Source organism: Mixophyes fleayi, chromosome 11 (assembly GCF_038048845.1).
Source record: "Mixophyes fleayi isolate aMixFle1 chromosome 11, aMixFle1.hap1, whole genome shotgun sequence".
Taxonomy (NCBI): Eukaryota; Metazoa; Chordata; class Amphibia; order Anura; family Limnodynastidae; genus Mixophyes; species Mixophyes fleayi.
The window spans coordinates 51,267,834-51,288,815 of NC_134412.1; the positions used below are offsets into that span (position 1 = coordinate 51,267,834).

General features: G+C 37.1%; 1 protein-coding gene across 3 annotated transcripts in view; it reads right to left on the minus strand.

Annotated features, from left to right (window-relative positions):
- Positions 1 to 555: 555 nt before the first annotated feature.
- Positions 556 to 20,982, minus strand: part of TRIM29 (tripartite motif containing 29) — a 67,221-nt gene continuing 46,794 nt past the window's right edge. Inside the window, exons 5-10 of one of the 3 annotated variants that reach the window (XM_075190815.1) lie at positions 18,728 to 18,820; positions 16,430 to 16,516; positions 14,724 to 14,807; positions 7,547 to 7,639; positions 5,540 to 5,616; positions 556 to 3,438 (exon numbers count right to left, since the gene is read on the minus strand). In XM_075190815.1, coding sequence (XP_075046916.1) covers positions 3,379 to 3,438; positions 5,540 to 5,616; positions 7,547 to 7,639; positions 14,724 to 14,807; positions 16,430 to 16,516; positions 18,728 to 18,820 — 494 coding nt within the window. In that variant the 3' untranslated portion in view covers positions 556 to 3,378. Of the gene's footprint in view, positions 3,439 to 5,539; positions 5,617 to 7,546; positions 7,640 to 14,723; positions 14,808 to 16,429; positions 16,520 to 18,727; positions 18,821 to 20,982 lie in introns of all 3 variants that reach the window. The other 2 variants (XM_075190814.1, XM_075190816.1) reach the window with 2 other exon arrangements.

A 20,982-nucleotide genomic window follows, 5' to 3' on the forward strand; every position in this document is an offset into this window, starting at 1 on the left:
GGTTCTAGCCAGCACTCTGAAAGGAATGCCCTAACACAATCAGCAATTTTGCACTACACATACCTTGTAGCCAGTTCACTGGTTGACCTTCCTTGGACCAGTTTTGGTAGGTACTAACCACTGCATACTGGGAACACAAGACCTGTCGCTTTCAAGATGCTCTGACCCAGCCGTCTAGCCATTACAATTTGGCCTTTGTCAATGTCTCTCAGATCCTTACACCTACCCATTATTTCTTCTGATGTCAACAAATCACCTTCAAGAACTGAATGTTCACTTGCTGCCTAGTATATCCCACCCCTTCACTGATGCCATTGTAATGAGATAATCAATATTATTCACTTCACCTGTCAGGGGTTTTAATGTTGTGGCTGATTGGTGTATACTGATCATAAAGTAAATATTATCCTTCAATGTATAATACAAATTCCACTATTACAGGAATTTTACTTGTGTATTTTGCACTACAGTAAGTGAAGTATGGTACCAATCAAATATAAGGGACTTTTATATAGGTGACTAATTAGCTGGTGCAGAAAAAAATAATAAAACAAATCACACAAAAAAAGTTGTCTTTATTTATTGTAGAACTTAAATTTGAATAGACCAGCCCTGCAAAACTGGAGTTATTATAAGACATGAACAGGCAACATTTTTTGTAGAGAAAAACTATAATGAGAATACATTTGCAATTCTGTGTAAAATTAAACACAATTTTATGTTGCAATTTATCTCATACAAACATGAAATATTTTGGTATATTCATTTTGATGTTTGTCTTCCTTATTTTTGGCTTTTTTTCTTTTCTAATCCTTGATTGTCACTGTTTCTATGGTTGCCTATCAAGACTGTGACTACAAGCCTTCTAAATATATTAACACAAAGAGGTGGAACATCAAACACAATTCTAAATAGAATACAAACATATTTTTTAAATTCAGTAAATTGCAATATTTGAAGTTATTTTTTACACACATTAAAACAACTGCATACTAATGAGAGAAAAAGGTGGAACACCAAAGTAGAACAAATTAAGTTGCACTATCAAGACCTGTAATATGAATGAAATTCTGTGACTACTCATAGAATTAAATATTTTGTTATATTTTTATATATGTTTGTAAATGTGGTATTTTTGCACCTACTTCTTTCTGTTTGGATGTTAAAATTATCCAAAAGCATGGGCCAGTTTGCCAACTCATTTAGAAAACAATATATTTTATCTGACCCTTAGCACCCATAAAAACAAATCCTTTAAGTTTTACCCAACATCTGCTTATTTTGCCCCAATGATATATAGAAGCTAAAGATCTCTCATAACAAAAGAAAAAAATAATTCTAGAATAACGTGTGTAATGTCAGAGGAAACAGGAATTCTGGGGCTTGTAGGATCTATGCATCTTTAATATTGCAATAAAATATGAGTATAGATTATTTTCCGCCTGGGATACTAGCATCCTCAGCATAGATCTGGCTTTTAGAAATGAAAAAGTCTTAATACTTCCACTCGCACAAGTGTGGAGTATTAGGAGACATATATATATATATATATATATATATATATATATATATATATATATATATATATATATATATTTAGTATGTATATGTATAGGGTCGAAGAAGTGTTAACATAATTATAAGCCGGACTGAGATATTGATAGAGACAATGGAAATAAATAGTATATTTCTCTTTATAACTTTAATATATTTAGGAAAACAAAAAAAGCTTCCACTGTACAAGGCAATGTAATCTTCACTTTTTTCCTGGCAATGTTTTTAAGGCTCACGAGTTGGACTGGAAGGAATGTTAATGGTTCCACAGAATAGCAAATGCTTACACTGACCCTCAACATCAGAGTTCACTCAATCCCAACACTTTTTGTCAAAATAATGCAATTCTGCAATATCCATTAAAGCATTTGCTAAATTCCAAATATGATTGGCTGCACTAATTCTGGATGTTTTCCCCTTTATCCATAGCTAGGTTCTATTAGGCCAGTAATCAACTGTATTTTTCATTCACAGTATCTTGAAGGAGTGGGATTGTTGGAGCTCTATTCACTTGTGTTTTCTTTTATTCTTTCTCAAAAGAGTAATGTCTCCATTTTACCTGAAATTCCAAACAATCTGCCCCAGGCCTAACGTTCCAGGTGTATACCACTATATTCCTGGAGGGCTAAGATGGGGTATCTTAGTGAACCAAAAGCTATTAACAATAAACACTGTTGTATCTTTGCTCATTTAGCATGACGCAGAGGAGCACTTTATCATTCCGTGAACATGTCTGCCCAGACATGTTGCCTGCTTTCTGGTTTCACTAACAGTTTCTGACTACAGGCATTTAAAAAAAAAATTAAAAGCCTTATATAGTATTACTTTTAAGTCAGAAAATCCCATAGCTAAATGGTTCAGGAGATATGACAGTAATATGTCCTTAAAGTACTATGTAAAGTTAATAATTTGGCACTGACCAATTCTAATTTGTCATTCATAATCCCAGAGAAGACTGGATAAAATGATATTGATATCATGTAGTATTTTAGCCAAAGGAAAAGAAGCATGCAGTGAGGTAAAATAGCAAAGCTTATTTCACTGAAGGATGCAGGAGATAAGTCTCGCATTAGCTGAAATTGATTTTAGAATTTCACAAAGCATCTGTAAGAAAGGAAGAAGGGAATATTTTCTTAGCTGTGAAGATTACACTGCAAGGAAGCTGTGAAAATGAAGCATGTGCTGCCTGCAGAGTTTACATTACTATTTAATGGGTAGACCAGACAAATTGAAGGGTTGCTGTGCAAATTGTAAGATGTGTATTTGGAAAGAAAACAAGCAAAATAAAGGAGAACGAAAGGTATGTACAGTATAATCAGTATAATTAATTTATATGGTTTCATGCCAAGTAGGGTAATATGTTTCAAATGAAAATGTATCTGAAAATGTTTAACTGTACCATGCAGAAAAAAGATCAAGAATATCTGTTGTGTATCGAAAAACATTAAAGGCAATGGCTTTTTAGGATTTGTACTGTTTAAATATTTTCAACCACTTGATAACCCAGATCTCAGTTTCTATAATAATAACTAACAACATAATACTTTCTACATCAACACAGTAAAGGGTTAAGTTGAGATACATAGATAGGAGTTTCATTCTAGCCCCGTCCCACCCAGGAATTCCAGTAAGTGGTTATTGCCGTCAGCTAGAATAAAACCTGTTTTTTTTCCTCCCAGACAAATCCAGTTATAACACATTCACTGCAATAGCAGCGAAAGATTTAGGCAGAGTTCCCCACCCTTTTTCTGCTCACATATTCCACATATCCATAGCTTTAGTAAGTAATAGAACAGCATTTCAAGCCTTCTTGATTCCAGAGACTTATGGGGATTCAGTGCTTGCCCCATTTCCCTTATTCACATAGAAAGGGCGTTGCTGGGTCTGTGGGAAATAAGCATAACATAAATGTTAGTGACTTATATTGTTTTGTGAATACTACACCAGATAAAGTTGAATTCTTTGTTTGTGTCAAATCTAAATAGATTCATTATAACATTGAAATTACAGATGCAGTTTAACTCCAAACAAAGTCTAACAAAGGTCATTGGACTATATCATAACCTGGGGAATTAGGTGACTACAAGTGCAACAAACCATTATTTCTGTTCATTAATGGATCACTAAATCAAAGTTTAAAGGATAAGTTCACCTCTTAGACTTTAAGAGCTAGATTTACGAAGCTGCGGGTTTGAAAAAGTGGGGATGTTGCCTATAGCAACCAATCAGATTCCATCTGTCATTTTGTAGAAAGTACTAAATAAATGAAAGCTAGAATCTGATTGGTTGCTATAGGCAACATCCCCACTTTTTCAAACCCACAGCTTAGTAAATCTAGCCCTTAGACTCTACTAGATACAAGATAGGGCAGGCATTATATTAAAAAAAACACACTATTTTAGCTACTTTCCCAATTTTAAGTATAAACAAAATTGGCAAAGGTGAACCTAAACCTTTAATATAAATTGTATGAAATATATTTTATGAAAATATACTTTATATGACTTGAACAAAGCAACTAAATGGTAAACAATGATCACTGATTAAATCTAATGTATGATATTAATAATACAAATTAGATTGAATGGTATTGAAACCAAAATGCTTTTTCTTTGCACCTGAAAGAAACAACAATGTTGTGTAAGGCTGAAGATGAGACATTAGTTACTCTTCACAAGAAAACAAGTAAAATAAAGTGATTTTTAATATCACCTTTTAAACAATATACCGTATAAATATTTTCAACAATCTGTGCCAAATTAAGGACCAATATGATAATATTACTTAAGTCAGTTGAGATCAATAAAAATATTTGCAAAAGAAAGAATGTTAAATGAGTTTTGTGAGTCATTGCTAAATCCTGTTGTCACAGAATACTTTATATAAAGTGAACTTGATGGTTTGCCACCTTTTATACAGCTCTTTTTAAAATGTTTCATATAACTGTCATATTCAATGTAATATACATGGATGGGTATGTCAATCTCACAGTACTGTCATGGTAACATATTGGAATGTTAATTATATAAAAAAAAAAAATAGAAAAACAGCTGGAGGGAGTCGGACCAGTAATTAGAGAGAGGTGTTGACACAACACTGTTTAACCCATAAAGATAGATATTGATTAAACAGTATTTTATTTTTTGGGTAACTTAAGTAGATGTAATGTATAAGTGATATAGTTACATTGTAATTATTATTGTTATTGCCATTAATGATATCTGATTAACCATTGTTGTTATTTATGTTATTTTACATATTTGATTATTGATGGAACTTTCAAGTGTTAAACCTACTGCTGTGTTCACCCTAAATTTACCCAGAAATAATAAAGGGTGTTTATTTTTTAACTTTTATTCTTCGCTAAAAAAACATATTCAGGATCAGTCATTATTGCTACTATAGAAAATCTACTTTTTATACAATGCAGGCTATACACCTTTTTAGGCTACACATATTATTGTGCTTCTGAGCAAAGTAAAATCATATGTTCCTTTACTATATTATTAAACATACATTAATATGGGTGGAATTTAAAGCACATGACAGCATTTCATGTGTTATCCTAGACAATATGATAACTTCCACTGTTCTAAAACATTCTCTCCATTCTGTTCCGCTTGAAAAAAGTAGGGTATTGACTCAAAAACTTGATTTATGACATTCTTTGTCTTTCTCTCTTCCCTTGAAAATGAGTCCTCTTTCTTATTGAAAGACATTATTAGAAAGCGGTCATTTTCCTGTCCGAAAATAGTGGACATTTACCATAGAGACATGTGTAAGAGCTGTGAATGGGCACGTTTCTCTCCCACCCAAGAACCATTTTAGAACACTTCAGTTGTTATAACACTGTGTGCAGGTTGACTCATCTCCAGCTTACAAAAATCTTATCTAAGCTGAGGAAATCAATGGGGATTTTATTTAGCGTAAATACTCTAGTCTAGTAATTCAACATCCCTGTCTAATTCCAGTATACACAACTCACCAGCAGACTTTGTTTTGAGGATTTCCATGTTTGAGGCAAAGTTTTTGTTGGCTGGTGTCTCGTCATCATTGGATACACTATAGGAAGTTATAAAGAAAATTTGTTACTATATATAACTAAAACAAACATAAGCTCACACAATCACTATATAACTAGAAGAGAGATCCACTGAAAGGACTCCGTACCAGAGGTGGAACTAGCAAGCTGTGGGTCCCGCTGCAGGAAGGCGGAGTGGAGGGAACAGGGGCTCCCGACCCTCTGCATCTGCCATGCAGTGGGCCCCATTATCTCCATGGGCCCCAGTGCATTGCACCTGCCACACCAATGGTATTTTCGCCACTGCTCAGTACAATATAATCCAGATGTTTTCAAAGTTTTGTGGTTTGGCAAGTCATAAACAATTTAGCACAAATGATGAGTTGATTATAGATATAGATTCACAATTACTTTTTAGAAAATAAAGGTTCCCCTTAAGTGTTGGTTTACAACATTTTTTTTAACTGACCCGTATACTATTTAATATAGCAAAAATATCTCTCCACTGCTCCATGACAGTAGGTGACCCAGAGGATATGGCCTTTTAAATGTAAGTTGTAATAACAAGACTTTCATTTAGACGCATCAACACATTTGCATGGTGTCATGACTGAGAATATTAGGAAATGATTGCTTTCCTATAATCAAAGACATTTCCATAATCACACCTCTAAATATTTTGGGCTCTAAAAGCTTAATTTGTAAATGTTATTAGTGGTTCTTCTATACAGTTGTATGTATTTTGGGCTTCCCTGATAAAATTATGTTTCATTGAATCTCTTAATTAAAAGAAACAAACCCTCTACAGGGTAAAATTTTAAGTATATTTCTGTAAATTGTAATGCACAATTACAATTTTTTACTGAATTTAACAGGTCAAAAAATCTTATTTTTTGGAACAATTTGCCAGTATAAGCAATCATTGGCAATGAAAATGTTAAAATCCCAAACACAGGTTTGTGTAACTATAAGAGCAATCACACAAAATAACAGGTGACACCAGTTTGTATTACTGTAAAAACTAACCCATTACTAAAAGATTCTAAAGTCTTGCCACACATATACAGATCATGGCACTTTTGACTAAACTGGAGGTGTGTGACCAGCTAATCAGTGATATTGCTAATCAAAATCTGATCTAGTCAAATCACATCTGGTAGGGCACAATGGGAAATCTAAGCAGTTGATGTTTTTTGTGGCAAATGCTTGCGGTCATGTGAAAAACACTGATTTAGACTGTGTACATATGCAGAACATTTTTCTTATTGCACAATATACAGATTTCCTATTCCACGGTCCTGCTGAGCAGAACATGGATAGTGGCAAAGGCAATAGGCAAGGTAGGAAATATTGAATAAGTGGCCTCAATGTCAATGCTTCAACTCCCTTATGTCCTTGAAAAAGCTTGGGGGCAAACATTAGAATAGCCATTTTCTATCAGGAAACGGCTCACCATTATATATATATATATATATATATAAAATCTATCAGGGGCGCACGCAGGGGGGGGGTTTCCCCTCCGCTAAAAAAGTGCCGCTATGTAGGGGCACTTTTATAGCAGCCGCGGCACTGTCAAAGAAGCGTCCGCGGCGGTGCTGTATTGTATACAGTGCCGCCGAGGACGCTTCTTTGTCAGCGCTGCGGCTGCTGTATAGTACAGTGCTGCCTAAACGGAGCTGCTCTCTCTTTTTTTAAAAAAAAATCCTGCTTGCGCCCCTGTGTATATACATATATGTGCGTATATATATGTGTGTATATATATATATATATATATATATATATATACACACACATATATGTATATACACAGGGGCGCAATATATATATATATAATATGCACTAGCACATACACACATATGCACAAACATGACTGGGTATGCAGTTGACATGTACTTAGAATCAGGCTCAAAGTAGCAGTAGCAATACCATGTATGATAATAAATCATAGTTGAATCATATAAAAAAATGTACCATTCATGTTAAATGGATTGCTATCTTGTTGACTGGTGGCCTCTGTGGTTGTCACAGTGGATTGAAACTGGTAAGATGGTAATTGACTGGTGCCTAGAATAAAATACAAAAACATTTAAATATATTTATGGCTATGAGGTACCGAACAGCTCATTCGACTGCAATTGAAACCTGGAACAGCAAAATAGATTTTTCAATTTATTGTTTGACATCTCATATGAAAGAGGTGAAATAGAAGGAAGATTAGAATGAACACCAGGGGGTAAATGTATCAAGATCTGATTTTTTTAAGCATTTTAAAATTGCCTCAAAATTTAGTCCACAAGTCGCCAGATGTATTAAACTGCGATTTTTATTCTGATCTTAAAATTCGCTGGTCATCTTTGGCGATTTGCTGATATATCGAACACTCCCATTTTTAGCTAACTCTCCTGTGTTGTCTTCATCTAGCTGCATGTTTAGTAAACACATCACTGTTACACTGCCCTAGAGCCCTAGTGCTTTCAGCACTGGGCTGGTTATTCCTAGGGTGGGGGCCAGCTCGTTTTTTTTGGCGAACCCCACTAACTAGGGAATCCAGCCCAGCGCTGACAGCCTGGGGTTGGTTTGTTATTATGGCAGGGGGACCCCTGCCGTGTGTCCCCCTGCTATAGTGCCACCCAGGGCCGCCGAGAGGGGGGGGGAGCGGGTACTAATTACCCGGGCCCGGCATGTCAGGGGGCCCGGCCCGGGCCCTTGCGCTGCTGATTTTTTTTAATTTTCAAATATTTTTTTTCAAAACGTTTTTTTTCCTTTTCTTTTTTTTTTTTTTTTTTTTTTTGGCAGGGGGGGGGGGCTCGGTCGTTGGTGGGGGGAGCAGGCTAGTTTAAAAAAAAAACAAAACATACTCACCTGATCGCGGAGCCGGCATCCCTCCTCTCTGCTGCTCTGTGCTCTATTCAGACTGTCTGAATGCTGGGTGTGATGTCATCATGTCATGCCCAGCATTCAGTCAGTCTGGAGCAATGGAGCACAGAGCAGCAGAGAAGACCAAGAGAGGAGAAAAGGTAAGTGAAGGGAGGAAAATGAGGGGGGCACAAAGGGGTTAAAAAACGGGGGGGCAGCATGACAGAGGGGTTAAAAAATAAGGGGGAGCACAGAGGGGTTAAAAAACGGGAAAGCAGCATGTCAAAGGGGTTAAAAACGGGAAAACAGCATGTCAAAGGGGTTAAAAACGGGGAAGCAGCATGTCAGAGGGGTTAAAAACGGGGAAGCAGCATGTCAGAGGGGTTAAAAAATTAGGGGGAGCACAGAGGGGTTAAAAAACGGGAAAGCAGCATGTCAAAGGGGTTAAAAACGGGGAAGCAGCATGTCAGAGGGGTTAAAAACGGGGAAGCAGCATGTCAGAGGGGTTAAAAAATTAGGGGGAGCACAGAGGGGTTAAAAAACGGGAAAGCAGCATGTCAAAGGGGTTAAAAACGGGGAAGCAGCATGTCAGAGGGGTTAAAAAATGAGGGGGAGCACAGAGGGGTTAAAAAATGGGAAAGCAGCATGTCAGAGGGGTTAAAAAATGAGGGGGAGCACAGAGGGGTTAAAAAACGGGGAAGCAGCATGTCAGAGGGGTTAAAAAATGAGGGGGAGCACAGAGGGGTTAAAAAACGGGAAAGCAGCATGTCAGAGGGGTTAAAAAATGAGGGGGAGCACAGAGGGGTTAAAAAACGGGGAAGCAGCATGTCAGAGGGGTTAAAAAATGAGTGGGGGCACAGAGGGGTTAAAAAATGGGAAAGCAGCATGTCAGAGGGGTTAAAAATTGAGGGGGAGCACAGAGGGGTTAAAAAATGGGAAAGCAGCATGTCAGAGGGGTTAAAAACGGGGGGGGGGGGCAGCATGACAGAGGGGGTGAAAAAATGAGAGGGGCACAGATGGGTTAAAAAACGGGGCAGTATGGCACAGTGGGGTTAATAAACAGGGGTCAGCATGGCACAGTGGGGTTAAAAAATGGTGGGCAGCATGGCACAGTGGGGTTACAAAGGGGGGGGAGGCATGGCACAGTGGGATTGAAAAAGGGGGGGAGCAGCATAGTATAGTCTGATGAAGGGGAGCCAGATGAAGGGGGCAAAAACAGCATGGAGGGCACAGTGTGATCATAAGGCATGGCGATGATGAAGGGGCACATTATTGTAATATTGGAGCTGGAGGAAGGCCTAATTATTAATCGTGGATGGTATTGATTTAACGCCAGGGTTGTTTGGAATTATCTAAATGTAGCTATTTTTTTCCAAATAGGGCCCCCAGCATTCCAGGATCCAGACAAGCCGCAACTAAAGAAACATGCAGCCACAGGTGGAGAAAGTGAGAAGAACAGGTAGGAGAGAGCAGGACAGTATGTGAAATGTTGTGATTCTAGTAGGGACAATACCAATTTTTGGTGAATGTTGTGCCCAATGTAAGGTGTAGGCCAAGACTGAACTGTTTGTGTACACACTGCATTGTTTGTATACTACACTGTGGTGGTAGATGTCCTGAAAGTCAGGAGTGCTTGAACATATGTGACGCTCCGGCGAATTGAGAGCCTAGTGGTTTTTATGTTAGCCACGCCCCAATGGCACGTTTGCCACGCCCCAAAATGCATGACCACACCTCCCAAAATTTTTGCACCGCCGTTTGGCTAGCTACGCCCCTGAATGCATGACCATAAACCTAAATTTTTTTGCGCCGCCGTAAGGCGGCGCAAAAAATTTTTGGGGCTTATTTGACTATGAGGGGGGGCCCCATGAATTTGTTGTACCCGGGCCCTGAATTCTTCTTGGCAGCCCTGGTGCCACCCACCCCAGCTGGTTTGCCTATTGCTGATTATGTTAAAATCGGGGGTCCCCATGCAAATTTTTTCAATGATTTTCTCGTAACCGGCAATAGGTGCTCAGACAGGGGGACCCCACGCATTTTTGAAAAAAACCTTTTATCTATTTTTAAACATTTGACAGCTTCTGGACCTCCGGCTCTATAGGCAGTCTAACAGTGATGTGTTTACTAAACACACTGCCAGCAGGCAGCGTGTTGTATCTGGCGATTTTTAAAGCAAACTCAGGAGAGTTTGCTTATTCGCAGCTTCATACATTTGAGACTTTTATAGCTAGTGTGGCAAACAGTCAGGACTTTGATCTCTATCGATTTTGGAAATAGCGATTTTGACAGAAACACATCTCTGGCGATTTTACATGAAATCTCACCTTCATACATCAGCGAGTTTTAACTCTCCCGAGAAAATCGCTGGATTTGCAAAATCGCACCTTGATACATTTACCCCCAGATATGATTTTTATGAAAGATACTGGAAAATCTTGAAGGCACTCTAACCTCAAAATTTTACCAGGAACTACCACCATAATAATAATAGTTAGATCATTTCAACATTAACAATCATTTGAGACTAGTGAATAGTAATTTATGATGATTTTAGCTAATCATATAATTAACCAAACTAATGCTTGAATATTACTTTTTAAAATTAATCATCAGGGTTGCATTTATTAATTTATTGAAGGGAAGCCATTGTGTTCTTAAATAAATTAAGGTGATTTATCCCCTTTTGGCAAGAGAAGTATCACATTGTATCGAACACAAATATACTAAACAGCAAATATGGACAGTGTTATCAACCCTAGGCCAGTTTCTTTCGTCTATGTCAGCTCTCCTGATCAGTGATAAGCACTAGAAGGGCTGACATAGAGGAGAAAAGTTGGCATTGTAGAGACGAAATCCTGCTCATTCTGCTTGCATACCAATACATCAAACAGGGAGATTTGATTCTCTCCAACGCCAGCCTTCCTCCTGGCCTGCCAGGCAGCCAGGCTAACCACCGGTAGGCACCGCCAGGTTCAAGCTCCACCCCCTCTGTTGTTAGGGTGGAGCTTACCGAACACCTGGTTCCCTACACTTCCGACAGCAGCAACATTTTGGGTAACCACACTAACGCGCAGGTGCAGGGAGCCGCGTCTGGGCAGAGTGTGAAGGGGAGCCAGGTCAGCATTACAGAGTGTGAAGGGGGGCCAGGTCAGCATGTCAGAGTGTAAAGGGGGGTCAAAGAAGCATGGCACAGGGTGATGAGGGATAAGGGGCAAAGGCAGCATGGTAGAGAGCAAAGGGGGCCAGGTCAGCATGGCAGAGAGTGAGAAGGGGCCAAGGCAGCATGGCAGAGAGTGAAGTGAGAAGAGGCCAAAGCAGCATGGCAGAGTGTGAAGGGGGGCCAGGTCAGCATGGCAGAGTGTGAAGGGGGCCAAATTAGCGTGGCACAGGGTGATGAAGGGGTTCCTGGAGAAGGAGGGAGCAAAAGCAGCATGGAGGGCGCAGGGTGATCATAAGGAGGCACGGCATGGTGATGAAGGGGCACAGTAATGTGTGTGTGATGATTTTGTTTGTAGGGTGATGGTGGGGCAATTTAATTTTATATTGGGGACTATTAATTTAAGATGGGGTGGTTTGGGCGCTATTAATTGAATGCGGGGCTGAGTTTGAGGAGCATGAGGTCTATTTATTAAATATGAATATGAAATATTTAATGACAGTGACAATTGTGGGAAATAGGTATATTTATTATACGTAAATGCTATTAATTTATTGCTGGGGCTGTCTGGAGGGAGGGAAATAGGTTTATTTATTAAATGGGAATACTATTACTTTAATGTTGGGGCTGGAGGAAGGCCTAAGTATTAATTGTGGGTCCTATTGATTTAACATCGGGGCTGGTTGTAATTTTCTAAATGTACCCATTTTTTTTCCAAATAGGGCCCCCAACATTCCAGGATCCAGACAAGCCACAACTTAAGAAGCCAGACAATCCCGATTTTTGGTGACTCTTCTGCCCAATCTAAGGGGCAGATCAAGACTGTGTATTCTTTATATACACACTGCATGCTTTATATACTACACTATCATCATCATCATCATCATCACCATTTATTTATATAGCGCCACTGATTCCGCAGCACTGTACAGAGAACTCATTCACATCACACTATGGTGCAAGCTGTCCTATGTGGGCTGACTACTCCCCATCTAGTGTCTGATCTAGCCTCTATGATGGCTGGCCACACCCCCTCTGGTGGGCACCTAGCGTTGCAGTCCCACAGTGGGCCCTTCATACCCCAGTCAGACACTGTTCCTCCTATATACCACCCCTTCCACATGTTGGATGAACTATGGGCCTTCAGAAGGGAAATTGTGCTGTTTACATTTGATGTTTATAAAATTGAGTGCGCTAAAAGGTCATTCTCTTAGCAGAACAGGTAGGGAAGAAAACATATTTTATTTTAAAGCAACTTACTAAAAATGTATGTTTTTTTTATCCTATGGAATATATGATGCCTATTGTTAATAACTTGGCAAAACAATTCTGTAAAACATTGGAACCTTGGGCATTATATAATAACATGCATCATTTAACTCCGCTTCCATCTTAACTTTTTCTTCTGCTCTAAGTTGGGATTATTCTCTCCTCCTCTTCTCCTAAGGCTCCTCCATCTCCTTCTTCATTCCCTACCTCCTTCTCCTTTCTTCTTCTCCTCCCCTTCTTGTTTTTCACCCTATCTTATTATCCTTTTCCATTGCCTGTCTCTTCTTTCTCTCCTCTCATACCTCTTCAAAAATGCTTGGTTGTTTATTTTTACATGACTGCTTTTACACAGTTGCCATTTTCCTGACAATTTTATCCTCATCTCTATGTCAAGTTTGTTTGCTTTTTAGTGGTTTTTCATTCTCCTGTATCAGACTGTTTTACCTAAACTTTGATTGGGTTCTCTTTGTGTTTTTTTTCTCCAACCAGGCAAAATAAACCATTTTAAAAATAACATTATGTTTTTAATACTAGATAGGCCATATCAACCTATTAAATTACTTTTATTAATATGTCAGTTTTAATTTAGAAAAATAAATTATTTGACACTGATCAACACACAGAATGAAACGGACAGACTGATACACAGACTGAATCTGACATATAGACTCACAATGACAGTGACTGCACACAAGCAGAAGCGCTCCCTACCACCTTCACTTACCTTACTTGTAACCTTTTGTTCTACAGATTAAACCCCCTACACCTGCCCGTGGTCCTGTAGCGGCTACAGCATTACTTATCAATTAAGACAATGTGTAAACGTGACTTGTATTTTACATATTTTATTGGCACTTCTTTACTACCGGATTGGAAAAATCTAATGTGCTTTGAGGGAAAAATAGTCAGCAGCAGATTCTAATCATTGACACATTAATGGATATATATGATTCGGACCATTATTACCTCGATCTACTGCCTTTGATTTCAGATAAATATTGAGAGACACTACACAGTGGCTGACTAGAAAACCGCATGAGCTTTAGACCAATGTACAGTACATATCAACATCCCCTTTTTAAACTGTGTTGCTCACATTTTGTTTGATGGCAGAAATGTAGCAAATGGCCCTTTGAAAATCATTTGGCCTCTATGAACTGTACACATTCAATGTTATATGAGAGTAAAAATAAGCTTTCCTAAGTGTCATGCTGTTATCAGCAACATAACAAATAATAAAGCTTGTTCTCATATCCCCCTCCCGTGTATTTCTGATGCTGACAAGAATGCACTTTTATAGAGTTGATTACTGCTTTATTCAGAAACACTAGGGGCCTGATTCATTAAGGAAAGTAAGGCAAATAAATGAGTAAGTTTTCTCCTGGACAAAACCATGTTACAATGCCAAGGGTGCAAATTAGTGTATTATTTTGCACATAAGTTATATACTGGCTGTTTTTTTCATGTAGCACACAAATACTTGATAGCTTTATTTTTACCCTGAAATTTAAAATTGATCTAGGATATGCCCTCTCCCAACTGTAAATCTGCCATCATATTTTAAATTGAGCTCCCCCTTCAATGCAACATGGCTTTGCCAAGGTGCAAAGTTACTCATTTTTTTGCTTTCCTTTCCTTAATGAAGCAGACCCTAGCTGCAGAACTTATTCTTTAGAACTAAGAAAATTAAAGTGTAAACCACAGAGGAGAAGATACTGATAGCAATTTCGACTAGAAAGCTTATGCAGTGATCATAAGACGGAGTGATCACAAGGTGGAGTGTGCCAATAGATTATCGTCCCTCTGATTTATACTGTAGATAGCACTAGCAGTTATTGAAATTAGCACCAGAACCAGCAGTAATACCTTTCTGAGCAAAGGTCGAGGCTGAATAGGTGGCAGTGTCCTCTTGGGCCGGGAGGGGAGAAGCGTCCCACATTCTGTAAGATCCTATAAGAAGAGGTGCTAACTTTTGAGAATTAATCTGCAGACAAAAGCTAAACTTTTATTTAATTAATATCTCTATAGGATTTTTTTCCACTATGATTTTGTTGCATTTTGTTTCTTATTATTATTATGGGTACATAAATTATGGATATAGATGTATACCCAGCATTTTAGGAGTATAATTGCTCAATTCAACTTTAGCATAGGAAAATCTATGGAAATTACAAAATAAAAATATTGGTGAGGATTTACTATTATGTTATCTGATCTAAGAGAAAGGTTAGTACACACATGAAAAGCTAGTTATTACATTGTGTACAAATTAAGCAGATCTTAATATTACATTGTACCAAGCAATAAACGTGCAATAGACAGATAATAATATTATAACATGCAGTTATTATTTTGTGAATTGAGCAATGCACAATATAAAGCACAGACAATACAATGACACACAAAATTAAAAAAATATAAATATTTGGACATTTCCTGCAATCACTTATTACAAAAATGAAATTTATTTTCTAAGAAAAACACAAAACAACAAGATGATGTTGCAAAATAATTTAATTCTGCCAGCTCCCATGCTCAGTGTAGAAACCTGCTTCTGAATGACTCGTATATTTGGCCTCTCCCCATTAAACATAAATTGGTCTTGAATACTAATGATTAATTGCTCTTATTTTGCAAATGTTCTTGTTTATCAGCTCATAGAGGTAAAGGATTAAACGCACAACTAACAATAGTCACGTAGCCTAGTGGGAAAGTGTTATGGCCTGGGTTTAGGACAGATTTGGGGGGAGTGTTGTGGATTGGGGTGTTGCCTAATCCATGCAGTTTTTCTATCAGGAATGTTAGTATGTATGTCAAGATGATGTGCTCCATTCACCTGACAGTTTGGTGGTTTTAATTTTTTTCACTTTCATTGCTTTTCAGTGCACTTAAACGCAAGTCTAGAACAATGAAGACATTGTGGAACACAATCAGCTTCCTACTAAATGTCCAATTTAAAACCATCTGGGGTGCAATTGTAAAAATTAGGCTTATTTGCACTCTAAAGGGGCTTTGTAACTATGAACACACAATAGTACATGTACATGTAGAGAAGTTAAAGGGTACTTCAGCCCATTGTATTTAACTTATATTAAAAAATGTTAACATTAGTAAAGTTTAAGAATAAATGATATACAAAAACATAAGAGGGCTTTGGAATGTAATAAAGTGGTACTAAATAAACATTTAGAGATGATAGGTACTTAGTTAACACTTAAATACTTAAGGGGGGGGTTAGAAAATATTTATAGGTATCAGGAGTCATTATTACATAACATGTCAAATTAATTTTCTTAGTTTAGTTTAATTTGAAGCTTTTTCCTTTTTATCATCTGGTTATAGACATCTGATTTGGGTGAGTGTGACATTCCTGATAAATTGGAGTTGCCTGTGTAACACTGGATACACAGTCTAAAATAAAGAATATAGATGCATTTTTGTAATGATAGCCATTATGTAATGGCCACATTTAGAGGAATATACTATATGTAATGTCAAATCATGCCTCTTATCAATACGCAATTAAAAATAGGAAGAGGTATATCAATCATTTTTGTAGCCAGTCATTATACCTTTGTTTCCATAGATGCTGTTTAAGCTTGAAGCATTGCTCTCTGCTAAGTTACGCACAGGAGAAGGCTGGAACGACTGTCGACCACCTGCTATAGAAAATAAAGATAGAATTTCAAATGAAAGAGCCAAAACATAAGTGTAAGTTATTTCTTTGTCACAGATCACTTTTTAATATAATAATAAGTTTTAATGATAGCAGTTAATCTCCTTGAAGAGGATGGCATTTTCTTAAACATTAACTCAAAAAAAATATGCTGATATTTAAGGGATTAGCATTTGAATGGAAATGTCAAACTATTTCAAAGAGATCTATCATAAAAATTAAAAGCAAAATCAATTTCATTTAGTTTGTCTTTGGCCATAATCTTTAGTTAACATATTAAATAATATATATGCATAGTGCTGGTCTTCAAATTAATCTGTCCACCCCTGGCCTCTGTTCATGTATTATTTTCGTGATACATGACCCTTAATAAAATCTCTATAGCCAAATGTGCTCAGTGTGCACTGCTCATTACAGTCAAGTTTACTCAGCTAACATGGAACTACTACACCTATACTACACTTTCAACACAACATCCATTTTGTTCAGGCAACAAAATGGCTGCTTCTATTGTTTACATGTGACATGTGCACTTTAAATAAGATTTATACAGTCTACAGCCTTAGGTCACACCCCAACTGGTCTTTCAGTTACTAAAAAGTCCCAGCAGTTAAAAGTTAAAACTAACATTGTACTAAACTCTTCCACAACCTGGATACTTGAGAACTAGACTATAGACATAGGCTGACTGCAGAAAAGTGAAGGTTATTACAGGAAAACTTTTGTTTCACTATTAAACTGCAATAACTTTTAATAAAGCTTGGTTAGAAAATATACTTATTCAGCAATGCCTACAGAATATTTTGCTGTAATTTATATAATATTTCACTGTTAAAAAAGGACATTTTAACTAATAATTATACTAAAGTTTTAAATTTAATTGCAGTTAATCCTGCCATTTTTAAAATACAGAGCTGTAATCCTTTGATATTTACTAGCAAAGCAATTAATCAGGGCTGTGGGAAGCAACAATTTTGCTAGAAGAAGAGCCCAAACAATGTATTTCATTAGCTATAAAGTGCTAGATAAATAAGTGCATGCTATATTTTCATAAAAGTACATCATTTTTGCAAATTAAATTAAATTAAATTACATCAACTGAAACATGATGAAGATAAGCTTCTTTACAGACAGAAAATTAAAAGTGCATTTACACCCTTCAATTCCGCATACAATTTTATGAACTAATGAAAGCGTTGGGTGCTAGAAATATAGTCTGAGTCGAAAAGGTACATTGTGTTAATATATAATATATTGTGCAATTTTGTAGTGAACACAAGATTTCAGAAACTTGTAATTTGCACATTATACCATGGCAAGTGGTTTTGGCTATGAAACCTTTGTTAAGCCATCATATTATGGCTTTGTGAGAGTGTCATTGCTGAAACTGGCTGCCACATACTTATTTTAAATATATCCAATAAAATGTAATTTATAACACAACATTTAATTTAAATTGAATAATATAAAATACATTTTATGATTATTGTAATTGTACTTTCATTGTTATATTCATTGTGCACTTAGCAAATATTTTACTGAACATAACCACTGAGGGCCTGATTTTGAGTTAGGAGCAAACCCAAGAAAAGGAATAAATTTGCACCTTGGCAAAACAATGCTGCATTGGAGGAGGAGGTACATTTAAAATATAGGGACAGATCTATAGTTGCAATAGGGCATGTCTTAGATCAATTTAATTCAGTGGAAACATAAAGCTATCAAGTATTTGTATGCTACATGAAAAAAAGAGCCAGTATTTTCCTTCTGTGCAAAAAGATAAGTCAATTTGTACCACTTACATTGTAATATGGTTTGTTCAGGTGCAAATTTGCTCATTTTCTTTGCTTTGCTCCTAACTCAAAATCAGGCCCTGAATCTTCAACATGATACCGAAAACTTTCATTCACATATTCTTTACATTTATCAAAAATAGTCACATTCTACTTTCTTTGATCATCAGAAAAAAAATGTATTTGCATGTTAAGCTTGCCACACTTGGGCCAATCATACAACTTGAATGTCGGGCAACAGGGTCATTGTCTACTTTGGCTACACACATAGATGGCTAAAGTGAAAAATCTGACATTTCACCATCATTAGTAGTAGTAGTAGTAGTAGTAATTGTAGAATAAACTAAAGAAAAGAAAATAATGCAAAAAAAATACAGATCAACAGGACTAATGTTAGTTACCTTTCACATTAAAGAGAGAGCTGAATCTTCCAAATGAGTCATTTGGTTGAGACCAATCAGTTGTGAGATCTTTCATCATGTATCTGTTTTCCACTAAAAGAGAAGTTTAAAGATTTTTACGACACCAATATTACTAAGAACAAAGTAGATCTCAATGTTTAGTGCTTAAAGACCACGTAAAGTTATTATTTGACATTACTTCATCAAAGGCTGTATATTATTGTGTTAGAAAATAAACATGAAATATGTTTCTACTTAACATAATATATCCACCATGCTTTCACTCCTCTGTAGTAGTTTGCCGTATTAGTAGGGAGATACTCCTCTAACTAAATCGGCTGACAGTGACTGCTAAGCAGACTTGCTTTAGAATTGCACAGAAGGGATTGGTTGATTCATAGACAAGGAGAAACCAAACCCTGTGTTGTCAACGGTCTCAGATTTTTGACATGTATCAGATCCAATAAGGACACTGTCTTAAAGAAGTGGGAGGAGAATGCACTGTCTACAGATCATTCTTTGTTTTTTACAGAGCTGCAGTATAATGTAATTTAAATTTTGTATCTAAGTGGTCCTTAAATATGTCATAGTATTTTTATTGTTGTTTTGCACTGGTTGAAACATTTATGCATATATACCGCTGACGTAAAGCAATATAATTATGCAGGAAATAAACATATATTATTGGGCATTGATGAAGAACACTCTGGGTTAAAAATAATAATATTAAAAACACAGAGAACATGTAAGGCTTCAACACTAATGAAATGTACATCCTATGATTTAGCTATTTTACTGAATGTGTTTCTTAACGGTCAAAAGTGCAAGGCCGCTGTCCTGTTGATGAGCACCTCTCCTTTTTTAAGCCACAACCTTTTTAACAACTGGACACACAGGGTGCAGGAAATTAAGATTTTATGCAAACTCTGCTTTATAATATGACATTCTATTGATTACCATTATTGCAAATGGTTTCAAAAGTTCACCTATTATGTCCCTGCTTTTTAACTGCCACAAAGTAGCTGCTGCTAGAGCCAAATGAAGACCCAATGGGACCCTAGGCAAAATACTGGTTTGAGCCCCCTTCCCACCCTTAGGACCTCATTTAGAGTCGGATGCAAAGTTTGTTTAAGAAGTGTAGGAGTGGGAGTGTGCCGCAGTTTGGTAGGGTATTACGAGTGGCAAGCGTCCCACTCATAATACCCTACCGAGCTGCGAGCAGTTCGTGCAGCTAGCTAACAGTTTGCGCCACCTAATTCCTGATGCACAGCTTTAGCCCTTTTTTGGTGTGTGTTGCGTCTGCGCCTCACTGCAACTAGGATTTATTTACATGGTCACGCCTTCACAATTCCGCGTTCCTCCCTTTCTCTCCTAGTAAGCCGCAAGCTGTCGCAAGTGTTAATTGCGTCCAAGATGCAGGCGGATATGGTGCTTTCTGCACATGAGTGATAGTGTTTTTTTGTTGCATGCGCCTAAAACGGACTTTGCGTCCGACTCTAAATGAGGTCCTTAGTGTGTCAAAATAAAAATCATAATAATGAGTAAGGATAATCTGGGCCCTAGGCAGGTGCCTAGATTGTTAATGGATAATCCAGCTATGGCAAACTTAACCACAATATAGCTTGGAATGTATGGGTATTTTTAGATTATTTTTTTTAAATAATACTGTCTATTTATGAATATTTACTCCCAACTAAAATGAATCTGCTTTATTTTCCCATATCACCCCAGGTTATTAGGCCGGCTGTAAGAACATTCAATTCCACCAATGTCTTTTGTGCGATACAATATAATTCAAGAAATCACCATGGCTTTACCATTTATAATGTTTTTAAGCTCACAATCATGCTAACTGAGGCAAGTCAAGACCTGGAAAGAGCCACAGCTTTATATCTCCATCCAATATTTATACTTCAGCATCATCATCATCACCATTTATTTTTATAGCGCCACTAATTCCGCATTCCGCACCCCGTATGCAGTAATCGCACCTGCTGATATTTGGTTACATTCTCTCACCGTAAAAGTGTTTATGTAGCAAGATTTTGTGATCAAGAAATTGCACTGTATCATTTTTCTAACATATTTTGTTGGCCTAGGGGATTCTCAGTAAATATAGCCAACCTGTTTCAACATGTACAATTACTGTAGCCACAATGTCCTACAATAGTTAGCATAAACCATTATGATTTTACATTTACCTTTCAAACTTGCAGCTTTTCCATTTCTTTTATAAGCTTACTAAGCTGCCTTTT